We start from the raw sequence: 24,810 nt of genomic DNA on the forward strand, positions 1-24,810 counted from the left end.
AAAGGCCTCAAACAAATATGTATCCATTCTTAAGAGGCCTTAAACACCAGCCTCTGCCTCTGGAACCAATTTAACGAAGCCCCACATTGCTAGATGCAATGAGGGAGGACTCAAGGGAAGGTGAAAGTTGGCCTTCCATGGGTTACCATAGCAAACACAACATTTTTTTGAGGTGATCCGACGATGAATTTATCTCATCTCTTTTAAAGGCGTTGCATCCTAGGGAAGGTCCAGTGCACATACCTTATACATTAAAGCAAGTCCTAGCCCATCTCACAGTGAGTATCGCATGTGGGACATAGCAAGCCTCACTGCCTTCTTGTCCTTGGAGGTCCAAGTTTCGATAAGTTCTCTTTTGTAAGGAAATTTAAAAATTTTGGGAGACTTATCACATTGGATGAATGGGGATTCAAGAGCCCACACAATTGAACCGAAATCCCAAGAGGAGTAACCATGCCCCACTGAGCACCCTCCCTCCATAACCAAAACCAAAGGATGTCAAAAGTTCCCATGAACCATCTGGATGAGTATTTTGAAAGCGACAAAATGAATGCCATGTTACCTTTCATATACACAGGACTTACAATCTACACAATCTTGGATGGTGGTGCTGGTGTTAGCATAATTACCAAGGATTACTCGGAGACTTGGGATAGGCAAAAGCCTCATAGTGAAGCTTTCCCAATGAGAACACATCCAAACCTTTAGGCACCCTGCAAGATGTAAAAATCAAGATCTCTGGATTAAGCTTTGACCACACATTCATGTGGTGATAAAGTTTTTAGAGAAGAGGGTCATACACAATGATCCTTCAAAAGCCTTACATGAGAGAAGCAAGGCTGTCTCATGATGGGGAAACCAATCACATCTATATATGCAAAGGCAAATAATCCTTGAAGATAAACCTAAAGATAGGGAAGACTCATCCCATGGGTTGAGGCATTCTCACCAATGAGTCTGACATAACTGTCCAAATTGCTTCAATCAACATCTATGAATGTTGTAACACAAGTTGTTGGATAGTGAACATGAGAACCAAGACTACGAACCTCTCCCAGAGTCTAAGATGACTCTAAGGATTGGGTCCATGTCTTGGCAACCATGGGCACTCTTCCATAAAAGGTTGGTACAGGATTTGTACAACTAGAGGGGGAGGAAATCACCTCCATGTTCATGCTTAGTGCTACATCCCTCTTGGCCAACATTAATTCTAAGCCAGGAGTAGCTAGTAATTCATAGAGCGAGGACTCCTACCAAAAGGATTAGTTTTCTACATTCCCCAACACAATCACCCATCGACCAAGATAGTTCTTCACTACCTTTGATGTGTTAAGGCCATGGATTCACATGAGACCTACACTCGACAATGGAAAGCTGACTTAAACATGATCATTATTTAGACCATGATAGTGGTTTATACAAGTGACAAGGAGTCCGCGAGCTTCAAGCAAGCCAAGCTGTACTAAGCTACTATATGAGCTCAATATGGTAGCTTTGCTGAGCTGCCATATGAGCTCAATAAGGTCAAGCTAAGGCAGAGAAGGAAGCAAAACTTAGCTTGCCAAGTCTCAAGGGGAAGATCTAAGGCAAGTGCCCAATTACTTTAAGTCATTCAACATAGAGGACATAGTGACTGTACATGACAAGAAGGCTCAAAGAAGCCCAACTGGAGAGCCACATGCTTAATATGAAGGCCCCACCCAAGGTTAAGAAAATAAACCTTGTGGGCCCAGGTGAAGAACTAAAGCCAATGTTCACTTCCAAGGGCCTCACCCTTAAGCGAGAAGGAGAATTGATAGCTTTGCTCAAGGAATTTCGGGATGTGTTCGCCTGGAAGTATGTTGACATGAACCTCCGAAAGTGGTGATACAAACCATTCCTCTACATGAAGGCATGAAACTATGCAAAACATAGAGTATACCACATGAATTTCAAGTACGCTGAAATGGCCAGACAAGAGCTGGACATGGTTTATATATGAAATCAAGCTCACCAAGTGGGTGTTGCTTGGGTGCCACCGATAATGATCGTTCCTAAAAAGAACAAAAAGCTTAGAGTGTGTGTTAACCTCAAAGAGGTTAATGCCACCTTAGTTTGTAATCACTAACCCTTGCCCTACATAGACCACATGTTGTGGAAAGAGTCACTGGAGTAGAAGCTTACAACTTCTTGGATGGCTTGTCTACCCTTTGGTTTGACCAATGCACGCACCACCTTCCAATGCTTGATGCATACATCCTTCAAGGATCTCCTTCGAAATATCTTGGAGATATTCATTGGCGACCTATGTGTGCATTGCAAGTGGAAGAAGCATTCGGCTAGTCTTCACGAACGAGAGGTGTAGACTCTTACCTGGGATACATCATTAGCTTATCAGGTATTAGCCTTGACCCTGAAAAGATACAAGCCATACTCAGTTGGGATATTTCCAAGATAGCCCAAGAAATCCGTTTATTTGTGGGTCTTTGTCAGGCCTATAGCACGCCATTAGGGGGCATTTGAACATAAAAAGGGCCTTGTAAGGATCCCTAATTTTAAGGAATTAAGACTAATTTTATTGAGGCTTAAGGAGACAAACCTCATAATGACGCCTACTTTTGGCCCTAAAAGTAGGGGATCTCTCTAGTTTTCCCTCTCTAGGATTAATGAGTATCACTCATGAATGAGGCTATGGCATATGCAAAAAGTTCAGAGTTATCGTCTTTTCTCAATGAAGACACATTTGAGGGAAATACTGAGATCAACCAAACTCCTGATAGGGAGAGGATTTGCAAGCTAGACCTTCCCTCATATAGTGTCCAATCTGAGAAAGAGATATGGTGGCTTGGGGCATTTGAGGTACCAAAAGAGACACATGAAGTTCTCGCTTGGATGTTTGATAGGATACCGTGGATTACCACTGTCATCAAAGCACAGATTCAGGGAGAAAAACTTGAGGTAGAGGGCAAGGGCACTTATAGAGTAGATTGGCATTTGGGGGGTGACCTGAAGATAATAAAGTGCTTGCTTGGGTGTCCAGAAGGTGCCAACACCCCAAATCCTTGTCCGTGGTGCATGAGAATGGTGAGGGAAACAAACAAAAGTCGGGAAAGAAGAGAATGCTTGAGATATTGAGCACGAGCCCATGGACGATGTTGCCGGTATAACTGGGTTGGAGGTGTCTTGTCTGCCAACATGCTAGCTGTGCCAAACATGCATTTGAGAGACCCAGAATGGAATCCTATAATTTTATTTGACCTGAAGAATGTCCACTTCTGTACACTGCATGCATTCATGCATGTGTTTGACCGTTTTCTCAAGTGTCACATAGATTATGCATTTACCATGCAAGGCAAAGAATGACAACTTCATAAAGTAGAGCAACTACTCAACTCAATTGGGTGCCATGGTGGTAATGTGCAGATTACTGTTAACAAAAAGACCTCTGGCACAAATCATGAGGTTGCACAACAAGTGTCCATGAGTGGAAATAAAGCAAGACGTTTTTTGGAGAAGTCAAAAAATGCCAAGGACTCAACCAAGCCTTGGAACGTGTGGAAGGATTTATACAAATGTACAACATTTGACTGCACCAATTCAAGCCTTGTAATTCTACGTGAGAAGGTTTGGTCAGACTTCAATAAGATGGTGAAACTTTTGACCAAAAGCAAGACAACCACAAAGGAGCAACAAAAATTTCAAGACGAGCTTTCTAATTTTACAAAGTCCATCGTTGATACATGGGGTGAAACCAACATTACACACTACATGGTAAACACATTTGCTCCTTCCTAAACTACTGGATATTAAGAAACGGGTATGAATAACTACTGACTCTCTTAATTTTTTTGCAGCACATTCTTTATGCTCATGGTGCATACTTCATGAATAAGTATGGTTCTCTGAAATGTGGAGCACACAAGGAATGGAGAAATCTCACTATCAAGCTAGAGGAGTATATTTTAAAAACACCCGGCATGGAGGAGGGAAGACTTGTACAAATTACCTCAAGGAGATGTTTAACTGGTTTTACAGATACACTTTTGGGCAAAAATTATCCATGGAAAGGGCACGTATGAGTAATCTAGCAAGGGCAGCACAAAATAATGCCAAACAGAGAAGATCACTAAAGTGGAAAGCTGGCACAAGACCAGCACGTCATGCAGCATAGAGATCTTCAACGAAGACGCATAGGAAGAATTTGGAAGTAGAAATGGCACTTTGAAATTGAAAGTATTTGGAATAAAGTTGTAAACATTTTTGACTTAGGAAGTAAACATTTAGAAGAAAGTTGTAAATAAAAAATAATTGCACCATTCCATTACATTGAAGATTTACAGTGAAAATATTTACAAAACAACAAAAAGAGCTGATTGCTCTTGAGTCTCTTCTCTTCTTGCTCCCCCTTTATAACTCAAAAACCTCGTACGACTATAGCCCTTGAGTGACTTTACATCCTCCACTTCTGCACCTAGGACATAGCTTGAATAACATAGAAAATAACCTGCTCGAGAAGGCCAAAAACCAGGGCCATATCCAAAGATACAGATGTTGGAGGCCTTAAACTCTGCCACATAAAAATTTGTGGTAAGAAGTTCCTCCTCCTTCTCAGACACAAGGTCCAGGACCTCTTCTTCTACAAACTGAGCACTTGAAATAAAGGACTGTTCTGATTTATCAGTCCTTCCTTTGAGCTCCTCTTTTGTGTAGTCCTCCTTATCAGCATGAAGAAAGAGATAGGCAACAAACTCAAAATGATATTCTAGCAACCTGCATTTCCTGCCATGCATTGGGCACATGTCAACACAAATCTTGATACGTTGATCATCTGATTAAGTGTCCCACCTCTTCGACATGCTTGAATTCTGAGACAAGGTGACTGTGAGGCTTGACATGTGGACATACGTAATGGACCCATAAGAGACGGTCCCTCCGCCGACCAACCTGCAACAGTCTGTCCACAGGGATGTCCTTGCCATGTCCTTGATAATCTCCTCCAGACTGAAAGGAACGTTGAACATAGGCTCTACATCGCTTCAACACTTTCTTGCTTTGGTCGAGAATGAAACTAGTTTAAAATTCCAAACCCTCCGTATAGAGAGGGGGTTAATATTTGTCTAATGCTTTCAAAGACTTTTTGGCATAAAAAGGCATTAAGCGTCAATGCACAGCTTCTTATACACCACAGTAAAATGGTGTTGTTGAGAGAAGGAACGTGACTCTGGCATGAAGATGGAGATGGTTAGATGCATGGTTAAGGATTAGCAAATTTGACACAAGTTTTAGATGGAAGCAGTTCTTTGTGCTACATGCATGCTAAACAGGCGCCCCACTAAAGCTTTGAAAGCCATCACTCCTTATGAAGCTTGGTTGAGTAGAAAACCTCACGTTGAACATATGCATGTTTTTGGTTGTTTGAAAAAGCAGATTAGCAAATTTGACACAAGTTTTAGATGGAAGCAGTTCTTTGTGCTACATGCATGCTAAACAGGCGCCCCACTAAAGCTTTGAAAGCCATCACTCCTTATGAAGCTTGGTTGAGTAGAAAACCTCACGTTGAACATATGCATGTTTTTTGGTTGTTTGAAATTATATGCCCAAGTGCGTGCAAAAAGCAGGACTAAGCTTGATGTGATACAACATTGAAATGCATTTTTATTGGCTATAGTTCAAAAACCAAAGGTTACCATCTCTACAATACTCTCACGAAGAAGATTATTATTAGTAGAGACATCCTTTTTGCAGAAGATTCTGTCTATCCTATAATGGAATTCAACAAATATACCTATGCCAATTCCTCGAACATGCATGATGGTTTGTTGACTGTGCTAATGTCTTATTGATACTCTGCATATTGATCCTCGTTTGCTTCAAGGAGGAATGCTCAAGAAACTAAAGCACCAACTTTTGATCAGCTGGAAGATATAGTAAATTTTAAAGATCAACAATCAATGAGTCTAGGCTTATCGCTAAATGGATTAGAAGCACCTTGTAGAATAGCAAATTGTCTGGTCCTTTACAGAGTAGAACCAAATCTGGTGCTAAAATCATCTCTTCAACAAACATGACTGAGTTTTCATTTCTTAGTTCTTTACATGATGTAGATGAACCTCGGTCTTTTGAAGAGACTCAAGAAGATCCAAATTGGGTTAAAGCCATGTAGGATTAAATTTAAGCCATGCAAAACAATGGTACTTGGGATTTAGTGGATCTACCTCTTGGTAAGAAAGCAATTGGTACTAATAAGTGAGTTTATAAACACTACAAGGAAATGATGGGTTACCAGTGTCCATTCATGGCATTGTAAATGCCCCGAGCACTGGTATGGTATAGGTACCGGTACCACGTTGATATTTGCGTCAATACATAAATGCCAGTATAGGCACCGGTATGCATGCCGATATCTGCATTAGTAAAATACCAATACCAACGCTGATATCTGCGTCGATAAAATACTATTACCAACACCGATATCTATGTCGGTAAAATATCAATACCGATGCACGTACCAGTGCACATATCGATAAGCATACCAACGCTCTGTGCAAAAAGAAAATTGACAAAATGGTGTAGCTAGCTGCACCATTCTACCAACTGGTTAAAGTACTCAACGAAGTGTACTCAAATTTGACCAAAAATAAATAAAAGTTTTATATTATGTACGACCGATAGTTACAAATTTGCATATTTGCATCGAGGTTTACAACACCATATATATGCCAAAAAGACAAGCCCATATACCAAAAAGGCAACCCTACAAGTAGTCAAAGTAGTCATCCAGTCCCATGTACGAGTACAATCCAACCGCCTATAAGTATTCATATATTATTTGTACCATAAGAAGAATTGTACATGTTTGTGCAATGCATTACGTATTGCTAGCTAGTATACGTTTAGTGCATGGCCATGCTATTTGTTTGATCATTTTGATGAGTCATCTCTGACGCTTCTATTCCTTTGATGAGTTGTCTGAGGAGGTTAATACCCCTATTTCTAGACATTATGTCATACACTAATGCTCATGTTAAGCTATATACTAGCCCCTTTTCAAATGATTTCTCTACGAATTTATATCATTCCAATTTCCCACTCAGGCTGTTGATTTCTTTGAGAAATTGTTCCTGCGATTTAGTGCGCGTCATGGGCTCAAACTGCAAACAGCAAACAAATAAGTTCTGATCGATGATCTAGATCGTACACGGATTCTATGTAATCATAACATTGATGACTGACAGTGAGATCAAAGTTGAAATCATCAGGCCTGAATTTTGTTTCGAGAGGGAGGGAAGGAGAGAGGAGGGGGGCTGTAAAAACTTAAAAATGCAAAAGACCAACATAGCAAATGTCTCAAAATTCTTTATTGCCAAGCCCCCCTTAGACTCTCTTTGTTTGAGGGGAGTTCTTGAGCTGTATATCTCAAAAAATAATGTTCAATGACATGTGAGGCTATCTATCAACAGTTTCCTTCTAGGGCTAACAAGAATCATCTAGAAGTCCCTTCTGGAAGGCTTGCAAGTCCTCAAATTTGTTGTGTGTAATAGGATTGGTTGGAAAAGTGATTTGGAAGTAGAAGAAAACATGCTATGAGTGCTTGGATTTTGCACAGGGACAAAGACTCGAAAGACATCCTGGTCTCTTTGGACTCTCCTGTAATTGCCTCACCTGCTGAACAAGGGGTACATAAGGGAGAAAACAAAAGGTATGAGCATGTAGAAATGTTGCTGGTCTTTTGAGTATCAGAAATAACAACTATTAAAGAAACAACACCATGTCTACCTTCTCATGGCCTCTATCCATCACCTTCCAACACAAAAGCCCCCCTGACCTTGACTCTAACCTCCTGCAAGTCAAAAAGGGTGGTTTTAGTTATAAAAAAACCAGGTAGCAGCCCTCATTTTCCGAGTCAGTTATAGCTCTCGAAGTCATGCCAACTTACAGGTTTTCTTCTTCTAGCCTGGCAGCCATTTCATGGGCCGTGCCGCCACTATATCCAAAGTCGATGGCACCTCTCTGCCTCAGGTGTTGGTTCAACCCCTCGCTCATGTGATCAAATTCCAAATCCTGGCTGTATCCTTCCACACTGCCCTCAGCCTGCTGAATCACAAAGCCAAGGCTTACTCGGTTTTTCCCTGTGCTATCGGCTCTCAACCCTGCAGCCTCATGATGCTCGTTTGTTTTGGAAGAGCTTCTAACGAAGAAGTCACTACTAGAGGGTGCTTGAACCCATGCACTCTCGAGTCTGTCTTCCAAAGCATGATTATTTATGGTGGCTGTAGGCAGGCTACCACTCCTCCCACTTTCATGTGCAACTATTTCAACACTGTGATTACTTTTTTGAGTGTTTTGAGACTTTGAGGAGTTTGTAGGCCCCCTATACACCTCAAGAGATTGATGCGTTCTATAGTGCAAACCTTGGGATTTGATATCATCCTGCCCATTCTTCTCTATAGCCGTGCTGCTGGCCGAACGAGATTTGCCGTCACCGGAGATCCATGCAGGCTGCCATAAACTACTGGAGCCACTTGGCTGATCTCCAGAATCCTCTCGTCTCCTTGTCTGTTCCCCTGCAGTTGAAGCAAGCTGCACTTTCACATCCACTGGATACCGGAGTGTCACTTGAAAGGCATGTGCTATACTAGTCCTTGATCGCTCCGCTCGTGAACTGCTTTCAAGTTGACTAAATTCCAGTATTGCCACTGCAAAACCTGAAAAAAATGAAACAAAACATCTTACTCAGTCACGAAGTGACAACTACACATGCAGAAGAGATTGGACACCTTGAGGTGGATAGCCTGTAGAGGGGGTTACATACCTTTACTAAGTGAAAGCGACAGCAGCTTCCCCTGTGTTTGTAAGAACTTTCTGAGGCTGCTAGAATGCACTGCATCCAAAACTCTCTGCCACACCTCCTCCAGCTCGAAATCGTTTGTCAAAGTGGTTTGCCACATGGTTGTTCGGCCTAACTCACCAGACCGTGATGATGACAACATCCTGATGTGACCACTCTCAGGCATGACCTGCCGTCCCCTTGACTTCTGACTTCTCATTTGTGCTTGAGAAGCGGCCAAAGGACCGTGCCCTGAGTCCGCAACAGAAGCCTTGGGTGAACCTGGCATTCTATTTGAGACAGCTTCAATTGTGGTCCCAGATCCAGCTTCGAAAGACCTGGCATGCCGATGTTGGAGCTCCAGCTGTGTTGAATATAAAGAGTTCAGCTCTGGTGTCCCGTTTGCAGTATTTGCTCCTGCTGGACTCTGAGTGAAACTTGTATCAGCAGAGGAACTTGGGAGTAGATAAGATTGATCTGGAGCAAACTGAAGTAGTGCAGCAGTTAGCCAGGTCGTTCGATCCGAAGAGCCTCTGAGTTGCTTCTCAGCTTCAGAAAGGGTCTTTAATGCTTGCCGCAGCCTTTCCATGTCTTCTTTAGCTACTGCGTTAACAGGTCAGAGGCAGAAAATTACTAAAATTCATTCTAAATAAGACTTCCAATCTTGCATTGTGTAACAGCCACAACCAGTGGAATAAAAAATTCCCAATATTGCTTTTTGTTGGATTACTTATATGACTCAAACAAAGCAATCAAATCAAGTGCACGTATGCCTCTCTCTCTCTCCAAGGGAAACGTGAGGGATCAGCCCGCATGATAGGACACCCGAGCTTGCTGGGCAATTGCCCCCCATACCCGAGACCTACTAGCTGCTTGTGCACATCGAGTTATTAGGGATCGTGCACAGTCCCTTCAGAGAGCCAGATGCCCCTGCCCCTCGAGATCCAGGCCACAATCCCCATCAGCTCCAAATTTGGGATATACTCTTAACAACTTAGAACAGCACCGCCCCAGTCAGTGGGCATTGCCTCCGTGTATGTTTTCATAGAGGATGACACGTGATGAGCCCCATTAATTTCAATAGCCTTATTACTCATTGTACCTATTTTCTTTGGCTTTATGTTTCCATGTTTATGTTTACAATCTTCAGTTTACACATGACATATCTAACACTTTTAATCTCATAGACCCATCGAGCCTTTACTAGATGTTTATAACATCTCTCTCTCTCTCTCTCTCGGAGCAGACAGCCCAGACAACATACCCAACCTCGCTATGCCTTGGCTCTGTGCACGCATGGAGTCAGAGAGAGAGAGAGAGAGAGAGCAGTCCCTCCAGATAGCCAGACACGCTCGTCCCCAGCGAGCTAGACCCTCCACTCACCAACTCCAAATCCAGGTCATATTTCAGCACCACAGAGATACACCACCACAGGAGGTAGATACTGACACTCTGTACTACATCCAGGAGGAGGGTGACACAGGATGATCTCTGCCCATTGCATTGTATACACAGGGTCTGTGTAATACACGGACCCCGTTTCCTTTACGCAGATGTTCTCTTTCGTTTTCATGTATTTTTGACATCCATATTGGGTCTTTTGTAGACGTTAATGTACTCTCTCTTCTCATATGGAGGATGGCAGAAATTGATAGCTGCCTGCATTGGGTAGAGTGGTCAATGTGCAAAAAGGAGTAAAACCATGCTCATTAAAAACCTCTACCAAGACCAGCTAAGGCCCAGGTGGACACTTTTATATGGTACCTATGCTAGAGGCAGGGGAGACTTCCATCCTATGCTTTAGAGAATACATGCAATCAAGTTGTGCTCAAAATCTGGCCTTTTAAGAAATCTCCTTTTGATGACTTCATCACCCCTTCTTTTAATTCGTATATAGTGGAACTGTGGCAAGACAGTATCTAGGTCATCGATTGGATAAATGTCAACAGAATTTGGAAGCAAATCCCCTTTCACTTCTTTAGAGTCAACCGCAAACTCCATATCCTCAAAAGGGTCATAAAGCCTGCCAAAGTGGTCCTTAATATATAGTGGAACTGTAGCAAGACAATATCTAGGTCATCGATTGGATAAATGTCAACAGAATTTGGAAGCAAATCCACATGAACTTCTTTAAAGTCAATTAAAAACTCCATATCCTCGAAAGGGTCACAAAGCCTAGACTCTCATTTCACATTTGAGGACGAGCTTGTATGTAGCCACTTTGGCGGTTTTCTTGGTAACTAATAGAAGAATCTTTTTTCTAGGAAAAAAATATATACATGCAAAGGCTGGTTAATACATATTGAAACTATGTCATGCACCCTTGGGAACATTGCCAAAGGCTGCATGGGAAGCAAGTTGTAAAATGGAAAAAAAACCACAAGAGTTAGCTCTTGGGCTTCATGGGAACGATGGACTCAACAAAGCTGATTTAGTAGATGGGGTGCCTTGCACCTCCTTCTCTCTCAATGTAGCTCCATGGGGAGCAAAAGGGGTTTCAAATTGTCTACAACCTTAAACATATGCCACTTAATTCCACAAAATTGTAAAAGAGAGATGTGCACATCTGACACCACATAGAGGCCAGAATGGGCCGACCCCACCCCCCCCCCCCAAACAAAATACCATGAATGTGTGTAAATCACCACTTCCAATGAGGTACTAACCTTCCCCATCACCACGGGTCTTAAGGTGATATATGTGATTTAAAAAAACTCAATTGAAGCAAATACTACTTCCACATATACCATATATCCAAAACTTTGGTGAAATACAAACATCTGACACCACATAGAGGCCAGAATGGGCCGACCCCACCCCCCCCCCAAACAAAATACCATGAATGTGTGTAAATCACCACTTCCAATGAGGTACTAACCTTCCCCATCACCACGGGTCTTAAGGTGATATATGTGATTTAAAAAAACTCAATTGAAGCAAATACTACTTCCACATATACCATATATCCAAAACTTTGGTGAAATACAAACTCGGGTAGCTATAAAACCAGTGTAGAACAGTCGAGACAGCTTTAGGCACCATCCCAGGCACTATGAACAAGTCACGCAGCAGCAGCACAGGGAACCAAAAAAGGAAAGGGAAGCACCAATAGAGCTGGTACAACAAGTACAAAATCTGGAATAGTAGGTACATGTGCTGGTACATCAAGTACAATCGCTAGTTTAGCAAGTACAACGATTCGTACAACAAGGCTAGTACAAGTACATTGACTTGTACAACAAGTACAACAATTGGTACAACAAGGCTAGTACAAGTACATTGATTGGTACAGCAAGTACAATGATTGGTACAATAGGTACAATGTTTGTACATCAAGTACAATTATTGGTACAAGTACAATTGTTGGTGCAACAAGTACATTGACTCATACAACAAGTACAATGGTTGGTACAACAAGTACGGTGGCAAGTACACCTAAAATAACAAGAATTCCGGCATAGAAAAGCTAGAGAGGTGGAGTATCCTTTTGTAGAGGAAAGTGAAGTAGGGTAGAGACTCTCCATAGAGTGTTGTAGACAAGAATATGAGCAACCAACATGGTAGAGACTAGTTTGCAGAAATAGCAATAGAGCTTGCTCAAATGAAGAGAAAGGAATCCAATTTATAGATTTAGGGCTCTCATGAGCTAGAATGGCAAGTAAAAGCTATAATGACAAGTGTAGAGCTGAGGTGACAAGTGTAAGGCCACTTGTCTCACTTTGATCCACTGTCGTGCCACAAGTCCCAATTTAAGAGATGGTTCCCACCCATAACTTCATCTCTAAAAAAATCTCAACTCGTAAAGCTTCTATCAAAGGTGCTTCAGCAAATCCCCCCATTTGCTTAGCTTATGAACGTAATGACACGAACAGAATTTCCATTGGGGACTGTCCAAAAATAGTAATCCTCCTAGATTTTAGGAGTTCAGGTGCTAGATCTTCTGTATTGGATAATCCCCCATTCCCCAAGCTTGTACTTTCAAAATATTTAAACAACCTTGAGTCTACCAAACCCCTTTCATACTCGGAAATGTCCAAGCTAGTGACATCTCAAAGGATCCACTTGTCAAGAAAGAATTTCTTAAACAATGACTTTAACTTTCGGAAGCAAAGAACAGCTCAAATGGCCATTACTCCACTTTGTAAATCAACCCCCCACATGAGGTTTTTTCCTTCCAAAGAAGAGATTGAAAGCCCTTTTCTCCCTAAAATCATAGGTCCCACATTATGCCATTCATAATGTTTCTGCCAATTGATGGGCTCTCATCATTTGCAATTTGAGATGCAGAAACGGTGCTGCAAGTCTAAATCACAAAGGGCCTACAGAATCTGACTATTAAGTGCAGGAGACCAAAGCAAAACTGTCCAAGTGGTAGAGTGATAAACCAAGAGAAGAGGGAACAAAACACAGAACACAGCCCATGGGACTGAGGAGACTATCTATAGCAGTGCGCAGCTGTTATGATACACTTTGACCTGCACTGGTCAACTTTGCTGAAACTTTGAAGGATTACAACATTTCCTTTCACATGTACACCCCAAGGCCTAGAAGGTATTTGCCAACTGTAAAAGGATATATCTGGCAATCATGCACGCAAGGGACGAAGGTGATTGGGTGTTACATGGATTAGGAGTATTAGCTCTGCCTTACATGTCATATTTAGGCAACATACTCGTCATCTCAGCATGCACACTTCTGTAAATTTTCTTACATGAAAGGCCCTCCGCAGATGTTTACATAAATTTGAACCTACTTTACCACAGAAATCTATATATACCTAGATGAATCCAGGAACATGCCCAAATTCACCTTATAAGAAAGTGCAATTTATAACCTCATGGTAGTCATCCACAAGACAATAAACCATCAACTCCATCATGCATAGTATGGACTAAATACTATGACATCCCCACTAACGTCATCAGTGCCCAATAGCAGGTGTAGAACTTGGTATCAATATATGCTCCCACACACACACCCTACGCACACACACACACAGCATACATTCATACAAAGTTCTGTGTACTGAGTTTCTGTCAGAGCTCCAAGAGATCAGAAATCTACTACGTCCACCAATTGATCAAACAAAAGTCTAGGCAACCAAACCATGCCTAATACAGAGTATGATACAGAGACATTTCAGAGTTGTAATGAAAAGGCAAAGTAGTGCCATTGAGGGACTCCAATGCACAGATCAGAGACATGTATGCAAACTTACAAAGATCGTAGAGTTTCAGGTACATTTACTCATACATCAGAAAACAAGGCCACAGGACACGGACAGCCACTGCCACAGTCCGCTCAAGGGACATGGATGCCACGATCGTGCAGGTGGGAGGTACTAAGTACATCACATGTTCTCATTTTTCATGAACTGACCAATTGGCTCGACCTTCCCATGTGGTAGGAGTGCCAGTGATTGCCTCCTTGGATGATCTAACAACCAAACACCTTGAGAAGGATTATGTGGTTTCGTTTCATAATTATTCAATTTCCACATCTGTTCTTTCATGCATAAGGGTATCGGCTCTGCTGCAAACCATCGACTCTTCCCTGTAACCACCCGTACTTCCTTGACCCTGTAAACTCACACCAACATCCGCCAACTCCATGCTGAGCTTCGATGCTCGGTCTTCCGTGCGGACATTCCCTGTCTCCAAGAAATAAACTATATGATATAAAGCAATACCGCTTACCCTTGTGGCCTTAACAGTTCCTCGGTTTTCAAAGTCCTTGCCCCTGTGCTGAATGTCCCAAGAGTGACGGTGTCTACTATCAAGATGCTCCTCCCAACTAAAGTCAGCACCATTGTGCTCAAGATCCCACTTTGGATGCAAATGGGTTTCATGATGATAGTTGGAAGAATCCTCATGACAACAGGCATGGCACTCTTGTGAATGTCCCTCAAACACTAGCTTCCAAACCACCTCCCTGCTCTCCAAATACTTCTTATTGCTAGAAAGCCTTGAATGCAAAATATTTGATAATTTGAAATGGGGGCTGGAATGCCTATTTATAGTCAAATTCTTGTACAAAGGTGTCAAAAATCACTTGACAAGTTCGCATTGGACTAAAAAGGTGACAACCCTTGGCCCTTTGGCCAAACAGGTATGCACATGTTTAGGATGCCAAAAACTGGTCCCAAACTGCCATGTGGGCTGCCCATGTTGAGCCCACAGTGCCAACTATAAAATCCAATACAAGCATCCGGGCTATCCGGTTGCAATGACCACCCGACTGTTCATCAATAGTCATTTGGGCTATCTGTTCACAATCACTACCCGACTATGAAGTCCAAGATATCTGGCACAAAAGGACATCCAATGGGTCTTGCTCCTTGGGTTATCTGGCATCACTGCCACCCAAACTAGAGCATGTCCAATTAACCATTACATAAGCAAGATAATGATCAATTCCATTTCAATATAAATATATACATAATACAATGAAGAGGGCTAGAGATATAATCCCTCCCTCTTTTATTTGTTTTGTTCGCAAGCCGTCTATGCTTGTACTTCAAATACATCTGGACCAACCGCTTCATCATAAGCTCGAAGTATCTCTGGATAGTCTCTCAAGTACTCCTCTCGCATCCATTTCACACCCATAGGCGAATAATTCTTAAACTTCAAGAGGAATTTTCTGACCACTGTCTTTCCTCTTTTTCTCACAGAATGCAATACAATCTGTTCCGGTTGCAAAATCTCTCTTTCTCTTCCACCTCTGGTGGATCCTCCAATACAAGCTCCTCATGGGATAGTTGGCAAGATTGTTTATTCAGTAGATTTTCAAGCACCATGGATTTCCTAAATCCATTGTGGGGGATAGAGATTCTTAGACTACTAGTTTCTTTTGGAGAGCTCTTTTCGACAACATGGGGACAAAGCTGAATTTCTCTTCGGCTTATCATCCTCAAACCGATGGACAAAGTGAGATTGCAAATCTCACCATCTTGGATATGCTAAAATGTTATGCTCTCGAAGCGAATGATCCATGTGAATAGTATTTGCCTTTGGTGGAGTATGCTTACAACAACAACATTCATTCCTCGACAGGCAAAGCTTCCTTTGAGATTATCTATGGCAAACCATTGTTGTTGCCCGTGCTAAGAACCAAGGAAGAGATCTTCAATACAGATGAGTTTGTGCGAGATTTGGATACAGCTTTTGCACAGGTTCGAAAGGCTGTTGAGACATCTCAAGTCAAGCAAAAGAAAGTTGCAGATAAGCATAGAAGAAAGGTCACATTTGAAGAAGGGAATTGGGTCTTGTTGCGGTTCGATAAAGCACGACTCAGAAAGTCTAAAGCTAAGGAGCACAAGGACCCCAAGCTTGCTCTTAGATATTATGAACCTTTTCGCGTTACAGAGAAGATTAACGATGATATATATACCTAGATGAATCCAAGAACATGCCCAAATTCACCTTTTAGGAACGTGCACATTATATACTCATGGTAGTCAACCCACAAGACTATATAACTATCAACTCCATTATGCATAGTATGGACTAGATACTACGACATCCCCACTAACGTCATCAATGCCCAATAGTGGGTGTAGAACGCTATCAAGATATGCTCTCACACATGCACTCCACACACACAACACACACTTAAGAGCATATATTCACACAAAGCCCTTCGTACCGAGTTTCTATCAAACCTCCGGAGATGCAGGGCAGACTTAGCCATAATGAATGAGTATCTGCAAAACGATCTTCATATTTTCTTAAGAAATCTTTTCTTTTAAGTTTCAAGATCAAGAGTCGGGAATGATTCATCACTCTCAGATTTCTTTGGATCTCTGACATATACCAAGTACGAAGAAATAGATTGCTTTATTGCTTTAGGAACCTGTACATGACTGATGAGTGGAATAGAATTCCCCTACATCAAAAGTTACATTCCTGCCTTTAAAAGGAAACCTAATCTTGTTTCCAACCCAATCAATGGCTGGATCTATTTTCTTAACCAAAATTACATCAATTTTGCCGACAACAAAGTTCTCATGGTCCACATAATCCCCAATCTGTAAACGAAGCTTTCCCAAGATAGGAGTCACGTACGCTGACATCCCCTCAAAAGAAGCACCTACACAAATAGGAGCTCCGAACCTATCTGGAGGGTAATAATGGCTAAAAGCTCATAAATAAAGCAAGGACCAATAATAGCCAAGTTATTGCTATATAAATGATCATGGGGACACTTATGATTTATTGAAGTATCCACACGGCAGTAGACAAGAGGGCTACCAAGGGTGTGCAAGACCTCACGGCCATAGAGCTCAAGGTGGGTGGTTCGGCCTGATGGTATGGGACGCTAGGTTGGGGCCATCGGTACCATGCAAGCTCGCAACAATTAGACCTCTAGCTCGGGGGTGGTTCGAGGCAATGAACCTACGGTTGGGTGGTGAGTCGCAAGCCACAATCTATCGCGGTCATGCAATGCATAGGATGTTGGGTCTATAAAATCTTGTTAGGGTTTCGGTACTAGGTCAGATCATCCTTGGGCGTGGTCTATGGAGACCTTACACTGGGCCTTCAAAAGATAACATCCTTCACCAACTTTGTAACCCTATTCCTTTGACACGAAATAAGCTTGCAGATTTGGCAGAGAAAAGATGTCACAACTCACAAGGAGATCACTGAGTATTTTTTCTAGATGATAAAAGTCGTTTAATATATCATTTCTATGTTGCAATAGCATTTAGGGATCTTCACACATTTTCTATTACAACTTGTGTACACATCACTTTTTGGTCTCATAGGCCATTTTGGCCTTCCATAGACATAAATCTCTCTTTTAGTCTATTCATGGAATCCTTGTGCTACTGTTTGGTCTCCTAAACCCTTTGGGTCTTTCACAAATATTCATATAACCAAACAATTAATGTCCTCAAATTGCTAAATTTGGAATTCAACTTGGATTTAAATTTTAGATAGTCTATCTTTAGAGCAAATAAAGTGTCATAAAAATCACTTACCAACAAAAATAAAACAAATGAGGTTATCATGATTTGTAGCATGCACTTATTTTCCTTTTTAGGAAAAAAAAAAGCTTACATTGTTTCTTTCGAAAAAACTTCCTTCTCGGTCTCCCTTTGGGGATCTGATAGCCACCTGCAAGTACACTTGTGATTAAACAAGCTAGCTGAGACATGAGATTGAGTGGCTCAACTCCAGAAACCATCAACTCCTTCAAGTTTCGGACAGTGTTTATGGTATCTGCAGACAGAGCAAAATCCAACAAATCTACTAGCTTTTCATCAGGAACTAATCCCATCTGCAAAAACAACATTAACAACTTGTATTAAAATGTTGCAAGTCAAACTATCAACATACAAAAACATGGTTGTTCATATGTTCTGTTGGTGTGTCTGCTGCATAAAAACACAGCCATAACCACATACCTAGTGCCACTCCTTAAAAAGTGCTGCCATTTCTCTCCCCGGTGTTTCATCATTCCAAAAAAGACTTGGTTTTCCTTCAACTTTACAGGCATGTTATTTTACCTTGATATAATAGATCCATACTTTCCTAGACTGGTCATCAATAAATGCGTTCACATGATAGGTCCCCACATGAGACATAACAGAAAAAACAAAAGAAAGCTCGAGCCTCTACTTGACTATTTCTTCTTGTAATTAAAAAAGGAATCCTTATGCATCATCCTTTTATACAACATACACCAATGAGATGTAACATTTACTAAGCGTAAAAACTTGACCTTGACAGAGGAAAATTAAAAAGCATCTGTTTTGTGGTTTGACTACCAGAGACCAGAAAGTATCATGATGATATTTGAGTAGTTGTGAAGAATTTTGTGGCTAAGCTTGCTAGGCTCATTCCAACTAAGAATAATCTGACTGCTTCACAGTTAACTCAGTTGTTCGGAAGAGCTTTATCATTCTGTATGGTCCACCATCAAGTAGTGTGAGTAATAACAAGAAGTAGTAAGGTATGTCCCAAAGGACATAACTTACTTCCACTCACTTCTATCCCTTCATAAATTGGGGCTCATGACTCAGCTAGATCTATCTTTTGTCTCTGATTCTAACTACCCTATTATCTCATTTATCTTTGTCAAGTCTGTGGCAACAAAATTTCTCAAAGTCTACCTAGAGCATCCTTATTATGTTTGAGACTTCAAAAACTGTTCTGCTAAGTCTTCCAAGCAGCAGCAGAGGCCAAAAGGATACCTACAGCTAAGTCTTGCATTGGGTAGGCGATGTCAGCCACTTGGCATTTCTGCTCATTGGCCTTCTCAACGGGACCCATGCATTGAGCGATTCCCTCATGGAACAAGCCACCCTTTACACTCTCTTTAGTGCCAATGCATGTCTTCCAAAATGAATATAGGGCAACTGCACTTTTCAGTAATATAGCAAGATAGGGACTTGGGAGGACCCTGTATCGCTACACTGTGCACTGATATTGCCATATTTGAGAAGTAAAAATACCTAAGATTTGAATATTACAATGCCAGGGTTGGCAATGCTCAGATTGGTTGGAAATAAAAGAGGTAAAGAGGTATTTGGTCACATGAAGAAGATCCTAGGACTGCGTGCAATAAAGAAGTATTTGGTCACATGAAGAGGGTCAAGGAGATGCATACTCAGAAACCACCACAACTCACTTGTTGAAAGCTTTTACAACTACAAGCACCTACTAAAAATTCCCAACAATGATATAAGACAGTATGAGCTTGTGTAACACATCACGGATTTATGTGTAGAAAAACTGAAATGCATGTTGAGTGACCTTACCAGCTCCTGCGCCATGGACAAAGAGATTTTCTGACCCAGAAGACTAAGCTGATCAAGCATCATCTCAGCATCTCTCAGTGATCCATCACATGCTGAAGCAATTAGTTTCAAAGCCTCTGCATCCACTTCCAAACCCTCCTGCACTGCAATCATCTGCAACCTGTTGACGACTTCACTTTCCTTGATTTTTGAGAATATGAATTTCTGACACCTTGAGATCACTGCATGAGGCAACTGCTCCAAGCAGCTCGTGGACAGGACGAACACAATGTTTCTGGGAGCACCTTCTACAGCTTTCATAAAAGCATTCCAAGCCTGACTTGATAAAGTATGGCATTCATCCACAATAAACACTCTATAGTGCGAGGAGGAAGACCTTGTAAGATCATGTGTTAACATTTTAATGGCCCTTGCACCCTGAAGCCCCCCTGCAGTGAGCTCCTTAACAATGGAAGTCTTCCCAAACTTGTGCGCTAAGCATTCTGTGCAAGAACCACATGGCCTCGGTTCCTCTGAAGTACAGTTCAAAGCTGCTGCAAAGACCATTGCACAAGAGGTTTTCCCTGTGCCTCGAGGACCATAAAAAATGTATATAGGTGCAATCCGTCCTCTTGACAAGGCATTAGAGAGGGCCTGTGTGATTAGATTCTGCCCAACAATGTCCCGAAAAAGTTTTGGCATGTACTTTTGACTCAGACTGTGGTGGCTGTTCTCACTGCTCAAGAATGAGTGTCCTCCTAGCAATTTCCTTCCTCTGATCTTGGAAGGGATCTCAGAAGACTCAGTTTGATCTTGTCCACTTTGTTCTCCCAGGCCTCCTTCACTTGGACTGCCACTATCTGAGTGAAGGCTATGTTCAAGCAAAGGAAAACTTTCCGAGTCTGTGTTGAAGGAAGTGTCTGAAAACTCTGACGTTGTGACGGGCAAAGAATCTTCAGAAGAGCTGAGATGGTCTCGAGATATTGCCTTTCCCAGTCTTCTGGTTAGAGGATCTGAAGCAACACAAGAAACACTTCTGCCTGCTATGTCCAAAAGATTCTTTCCTCTGCTATGAATCCTAGACCAATTCCAAGGTATACCACATTTATTTTGAGGAAGCTCAGAAATTTCAAGCTCATCATTTTCTTCAGGTGCATCTGCACTCACCCTGTCCATTAATGCCGAGGATCTCCAATTCCGTCGATCTTGGGTGGATACAGTAAGCCCGCCGGCCGCAGAAGGCGACTGCGCATACAGTCTACTTCTTTGGACCTTACCCTTTCTAGTGCTCCTGTTTCTTGGCTTTGATTTACTTGTGGATTCAGAACCAAAAGGTGACCTTTCTTTCTCACTTTCCAAACTGCCTCCATCTCTACTTGATGTTGTCTCCTCTCTTGGTTTCCCGAGACTGCCACCAGCACTCCTTGATAGCAAGCCACTGTATCCTTTCTGAATCCCATGTTTCTTAATTGCATTCAGCCAATCTGATGGCCTGCTCGTGGTGTCCCAGTTGTGCAGAGTGGAACCTTCGCCTTTGAGTTCAGAGGTGATGTGTGACTCCAGCTTCAAGTCACGATCCCTTATCATGCTATGTATTCCATGATGATTCAAGATGTATGTTGCTCCAAGCTGCTTGCCATCTTCAGGGCTGATTTCAACCCAGCCATCCCTATCGCTGGATTCACCTTCCTCCGATACAGCACTAGTACCCTGTAGAGCAGCATTACCCCCTACGTTGTCTGGTACAGATACTTCTCTTTCCAAATTTCTAAACCCGGTAGTCTGAAATGGCAGATGCCGTTCAGATTCATCCTTTCCAGATTCCCTGTCAAGCTTCTGCAAATGGGAACCAGCCTTCCATGAAGGGCTGGTAGATGGATCTCTCAAAGAGCGAGATTTTTTCAGGGTAGACAGCTCTCTGATCAAAGATAACTCAGAAGGACTTCCCAGTTCTAGCTTCATTCTACCCTTCTGCATATGTGAGTGGTGTTTCAAATGGATGCAGTTAGTCAAGTGGAGGTGTCTTTTTAAGTGAGTCTGAGTGGCTTTTTCCCTGTTGTTCCAAAGCTGAGCAGCCCTCCCAGTTTTTCTTATCATGACAACAGAAACAAAGTAAAGGGCATGTGGAGGCAGCTCCGGTAATAGATGGGGATGGACAAACAAGGCATGCACCCCAGTGGAAAAGGATGGCAATTTTTTACATGAAGTTGCAATGCACCCTTAAGGGTGCCAAACTCTCCTCAGTTAAAAAATTTCATGAGATCAAATATCCCATACATCTAACATATGTCCACCCAATATGCAGAACAAAAGTAGAACTAATACCAACCTTGCGGAATGTGGAAGTGCACACCTCTTGTATCTGTGACGATCCATGGGTCCTAGTTCTTAACAAAGGCTACTGCTAGGCCTTTCCATTGTGCTAAGCATGAGATAGGGAAGTATTGAAATTTCACCATCAAAGAAAGAAGCTTCTCTAAGCCAAAAATACCCACAGAAAACCTGTTAATATCCGGTTAGATTTGCACACCTCCTGTATCTGTGATGATCCATGGGCCCTAGTTCTTGACAAAGGCTATTGCTAGGCCTTTCCATTGTGCTAAGCATGAGATAGGGAAGTACTGAAATTTCAGCATCAAAGACAGAAACTTCTCTGAGCCAAAAATACCCAAAGAAAACCTGTTAATATCCGGTTAAATTTGCAGAGAACACGCTGAGCAGCCCATCATTAGATCAAAGACCAAGGTTTTCTGCAAGTTGACCCAGGAGGAGGCGGATTTGTGGAGTGTGAAGGCAAAGTATACCACTTGACTTGAGTGTGTTGGGAATCTCTTTCTTCTGATACCGACCGAGAGTGAGGACAGTCGGCCACACTAAGAACATTTTGTTGGGGGTCATCAAAAGAAAAGAGAGGGGGGGAGACCAATCGGCAGTTAAAGGGGCAACAAAAGCTCAGATGATGATAAGAAGAGAATAAGTAAAGTACGCATGGAGGGGACCAATACAGGATGAAATGATGAAGATCAACAGTGAGAAAAGGAGAGCCTTGTAGGACCCCAACCAGCGCACTCTCCCTGCTTTCTCTTGAGCTCAAGAAGGCAACCCACAATTCGGTCCAGTGCTGCCATTTCCGGCGCATGCCCACCATAAAAGCTCACAAATGGGCGCTCGAAAAACTGCACAAATTTAACCGTGTGCACAGTTCTTCGATGATTACGGAGAAAAACTCCGCAAATCTGATAATGGGCACCCGAAATGATTGACAAATCTGCTGATGGGCTCTGCAAAATCTTCACAAGTTGAATGGTGGGCACTGAAAAAAATCTAATTGGGCACTCGGAATACCTCACAATTCGGGTCCTGGAAAAGCTTCACAAATTACACGGGAGATTGCTAATCGCCCACAGTGTTCTGGGGTATCTTGGCGCAAATCTGAAGATGTTTTCAAGCACCACATTCGTTGACCACAACAAAACACTAAAAAGCCCGATTCACCGAATCATCGCATCTAGAGGTTCCATTGCCCAGCCCTCAGAGGTTCCAGAGAGGAAGAACAGAGATAACTGGGCTATCTAATAGCCTACTTTTGGGTGAATTGATATCCCAACCTATCAGAGAAAGGCAGCAATTTTTATCAAAGAAAGCAGAAAAGAGGGCAGGCCGAGGGCTCATGCTCTGGCGGAGCCCAATGCTCAGATATGGCAAGGACGAGAGGATCTCTACGAATATGAATTACCCCACGCAACAGCAACAGTAGGAAATCATCACGGGCTGGGATTATCTACAGGGCGTGAAATCGGACTCCGAAAGGTCTCCCTGGGGAAGGGTTACAAAGGAAGACCACTTGGGTAAACCTTTGATCGAAAAACTAGAAGGCTACCCTCCCAGGCTTTGGGCGAACCTTTTAACTAGAGGCTGCGTACTTGTTGTTGTCTGTTGCCAGGCTTCAAAGTTCAGGCCTGCGTTTGTGGGCGTTTCTTTTTTTTAAACCCACAACCCTTCCTTTTCGATTATGTGCCAAGTTCCAACAGCAGCACAAGCAGCACGTCGGAACGCGTGCAACAGTACACCACACTGCGGCACGCTACTTTATTAAAGGCGGCAATTATCACCTTAAATAAAACCGCTGGACGGCCCTCTGGCCAGTCACCGGCGACGCGGTGAGACTGAGCTGACCGTAGGCCCTAGGGGCGTTCAGATTTGGGCGGGTGGAATTTTCCAAAGCCTCGAGGCCTGTTGAATAGAGAGCAGAAAATTGTTGTGCTGGAGCTTAACTTACATGCAAGCACAACCAACTACAAAGGGACATTTCCATTTCCTAGCCAATCACACCATCTAGTGGGCCTGTGTGTGGAGACTAGATAATATGCATGCAAACATGCTCTCGCCATTGTCTGTAAGCTTTACCTCTGCCTCATTGTCAACACAAGTGTCGACTTGAGCTTTTGTACACTACTTTTCCACTTGATCAAGCCCCCCACATTAAGGAGCTCCGTCTACTAAGCCCGGTAAGGTTTTTCTCACATGTAAAGGAAATCTACTAGCCACAACCATCTTTGCCTAAGATGCCAGACTTAGCACCAATGAAGGAAATGAATGTCGCACTGCGTCTTTGAAACAATAGCAATACCTCCCATGGACTGCAGCATCATTTCATTGTGCAGTGTGGAGAAAGAAACATCATGAATGCAAGAATTTGTAAATTTCCATAAACAAAAAAACTACCCAGTAGTGATGCCACAACAAATTCTGAGCAACATGTGTACCATATGAGTCAAAACTAGTGACAAAAGCGTTTGACCTTTCAAGTTTAACGGGGCACATATGTGCTAAGTTGAGCAAGACTCCAAAAACAAAAAAACTAGTATATTATCATCGGGCGGTAGCTCAGTCGCTAAGGCGTTTCGTTGTCAAAACCCAGGTTATGGGTTCGAACCCTGCTAGCTACCCCGATTGATGCCTTGACCTTGTGTTTCGAATGAAGCTTGCCCCTGCTTTGTGGGATAAGGGGGGTCCCATAGGTACTAAGCCCGCTTCTAACGCCAAACTTTTTTTTTAAAAAAAAACTAGTATGTCTACTAGAGTAGAGTAGCCTATAAACTATACATATATAATAAACCTACAATATATATTTGCTCTTTAACTTTAGAACTTTATTTTATGGATATTTCAAAATCGGCAAATTTTAAGGTACTCCACTTAAAATTTAGTTCAAAAATCTGCAAATTTAGACAAAATTTTGAAGATGCAAGTTTTTGGA

The 24,810-nt window shown here is 42.3% G+C and overlaps 1 protein-coding gene across 4 annotated transcripts; it reads right to left on the bottom strand.

The window, feature by feature from the left end:
* Positions 1–7,317: 7,317 nt before the first annotated feature.
* Positions 7,318–23,616, bottom strand: LOC147616698 (protein STICHEL-like 3). 4 transcript variants are annotated; one of them, XM_086777776.1, is made up of 6 exons: positions 19,572–23,616; positions 17,869–18,088; positions 8,792–9,406; positions 7,916–8,684; positions 7,756–7,819; positions 7,318–7,641 (listed from the first exon to the last, which is right to left on the bottom strand). In XM_086777776.1, exons 1-6 carry the CDS (start codon positions 21,645–21,647, stop codon positions 7,561–7,563), a joined length of 3,825 nt encoding a protein of 1,274 aa, XP_086633902.1. In that variant the 5' UTR covers positions 21,648–23,616; the 3' UTR covers positions 7,318–7,560. The 4 variants fall into 4 exon arrangements, with proteins under 4 accessions (XP_086633902.1, XP_086633901.1, XP_086633900.1 ...); XM_086777775.1 differs by having other exon boundaries at positions 7,318–7,644; XM_086777774.1 differs by having other exon boundaries at positions 8,792–9,409.
* Between the last annotated feature and the right edge of the window lie 1,194 nt (positions 23,617–24,810).

This window comes from Cibotium barometz, chromosome 38, assembly GCF_041138505.1.
Source record: "Cibotium barometz isolate CiBa-2024 chromosome 38, ASM4113850v1, whole genome shotgun sequence".
Lineage (NCBI taxonomy): Eukaryota > Viridiplantae > Streptophyta > Polypodiopsida > Cyatheales > Cibotiaceae > Cibotium > Cibotium barometz.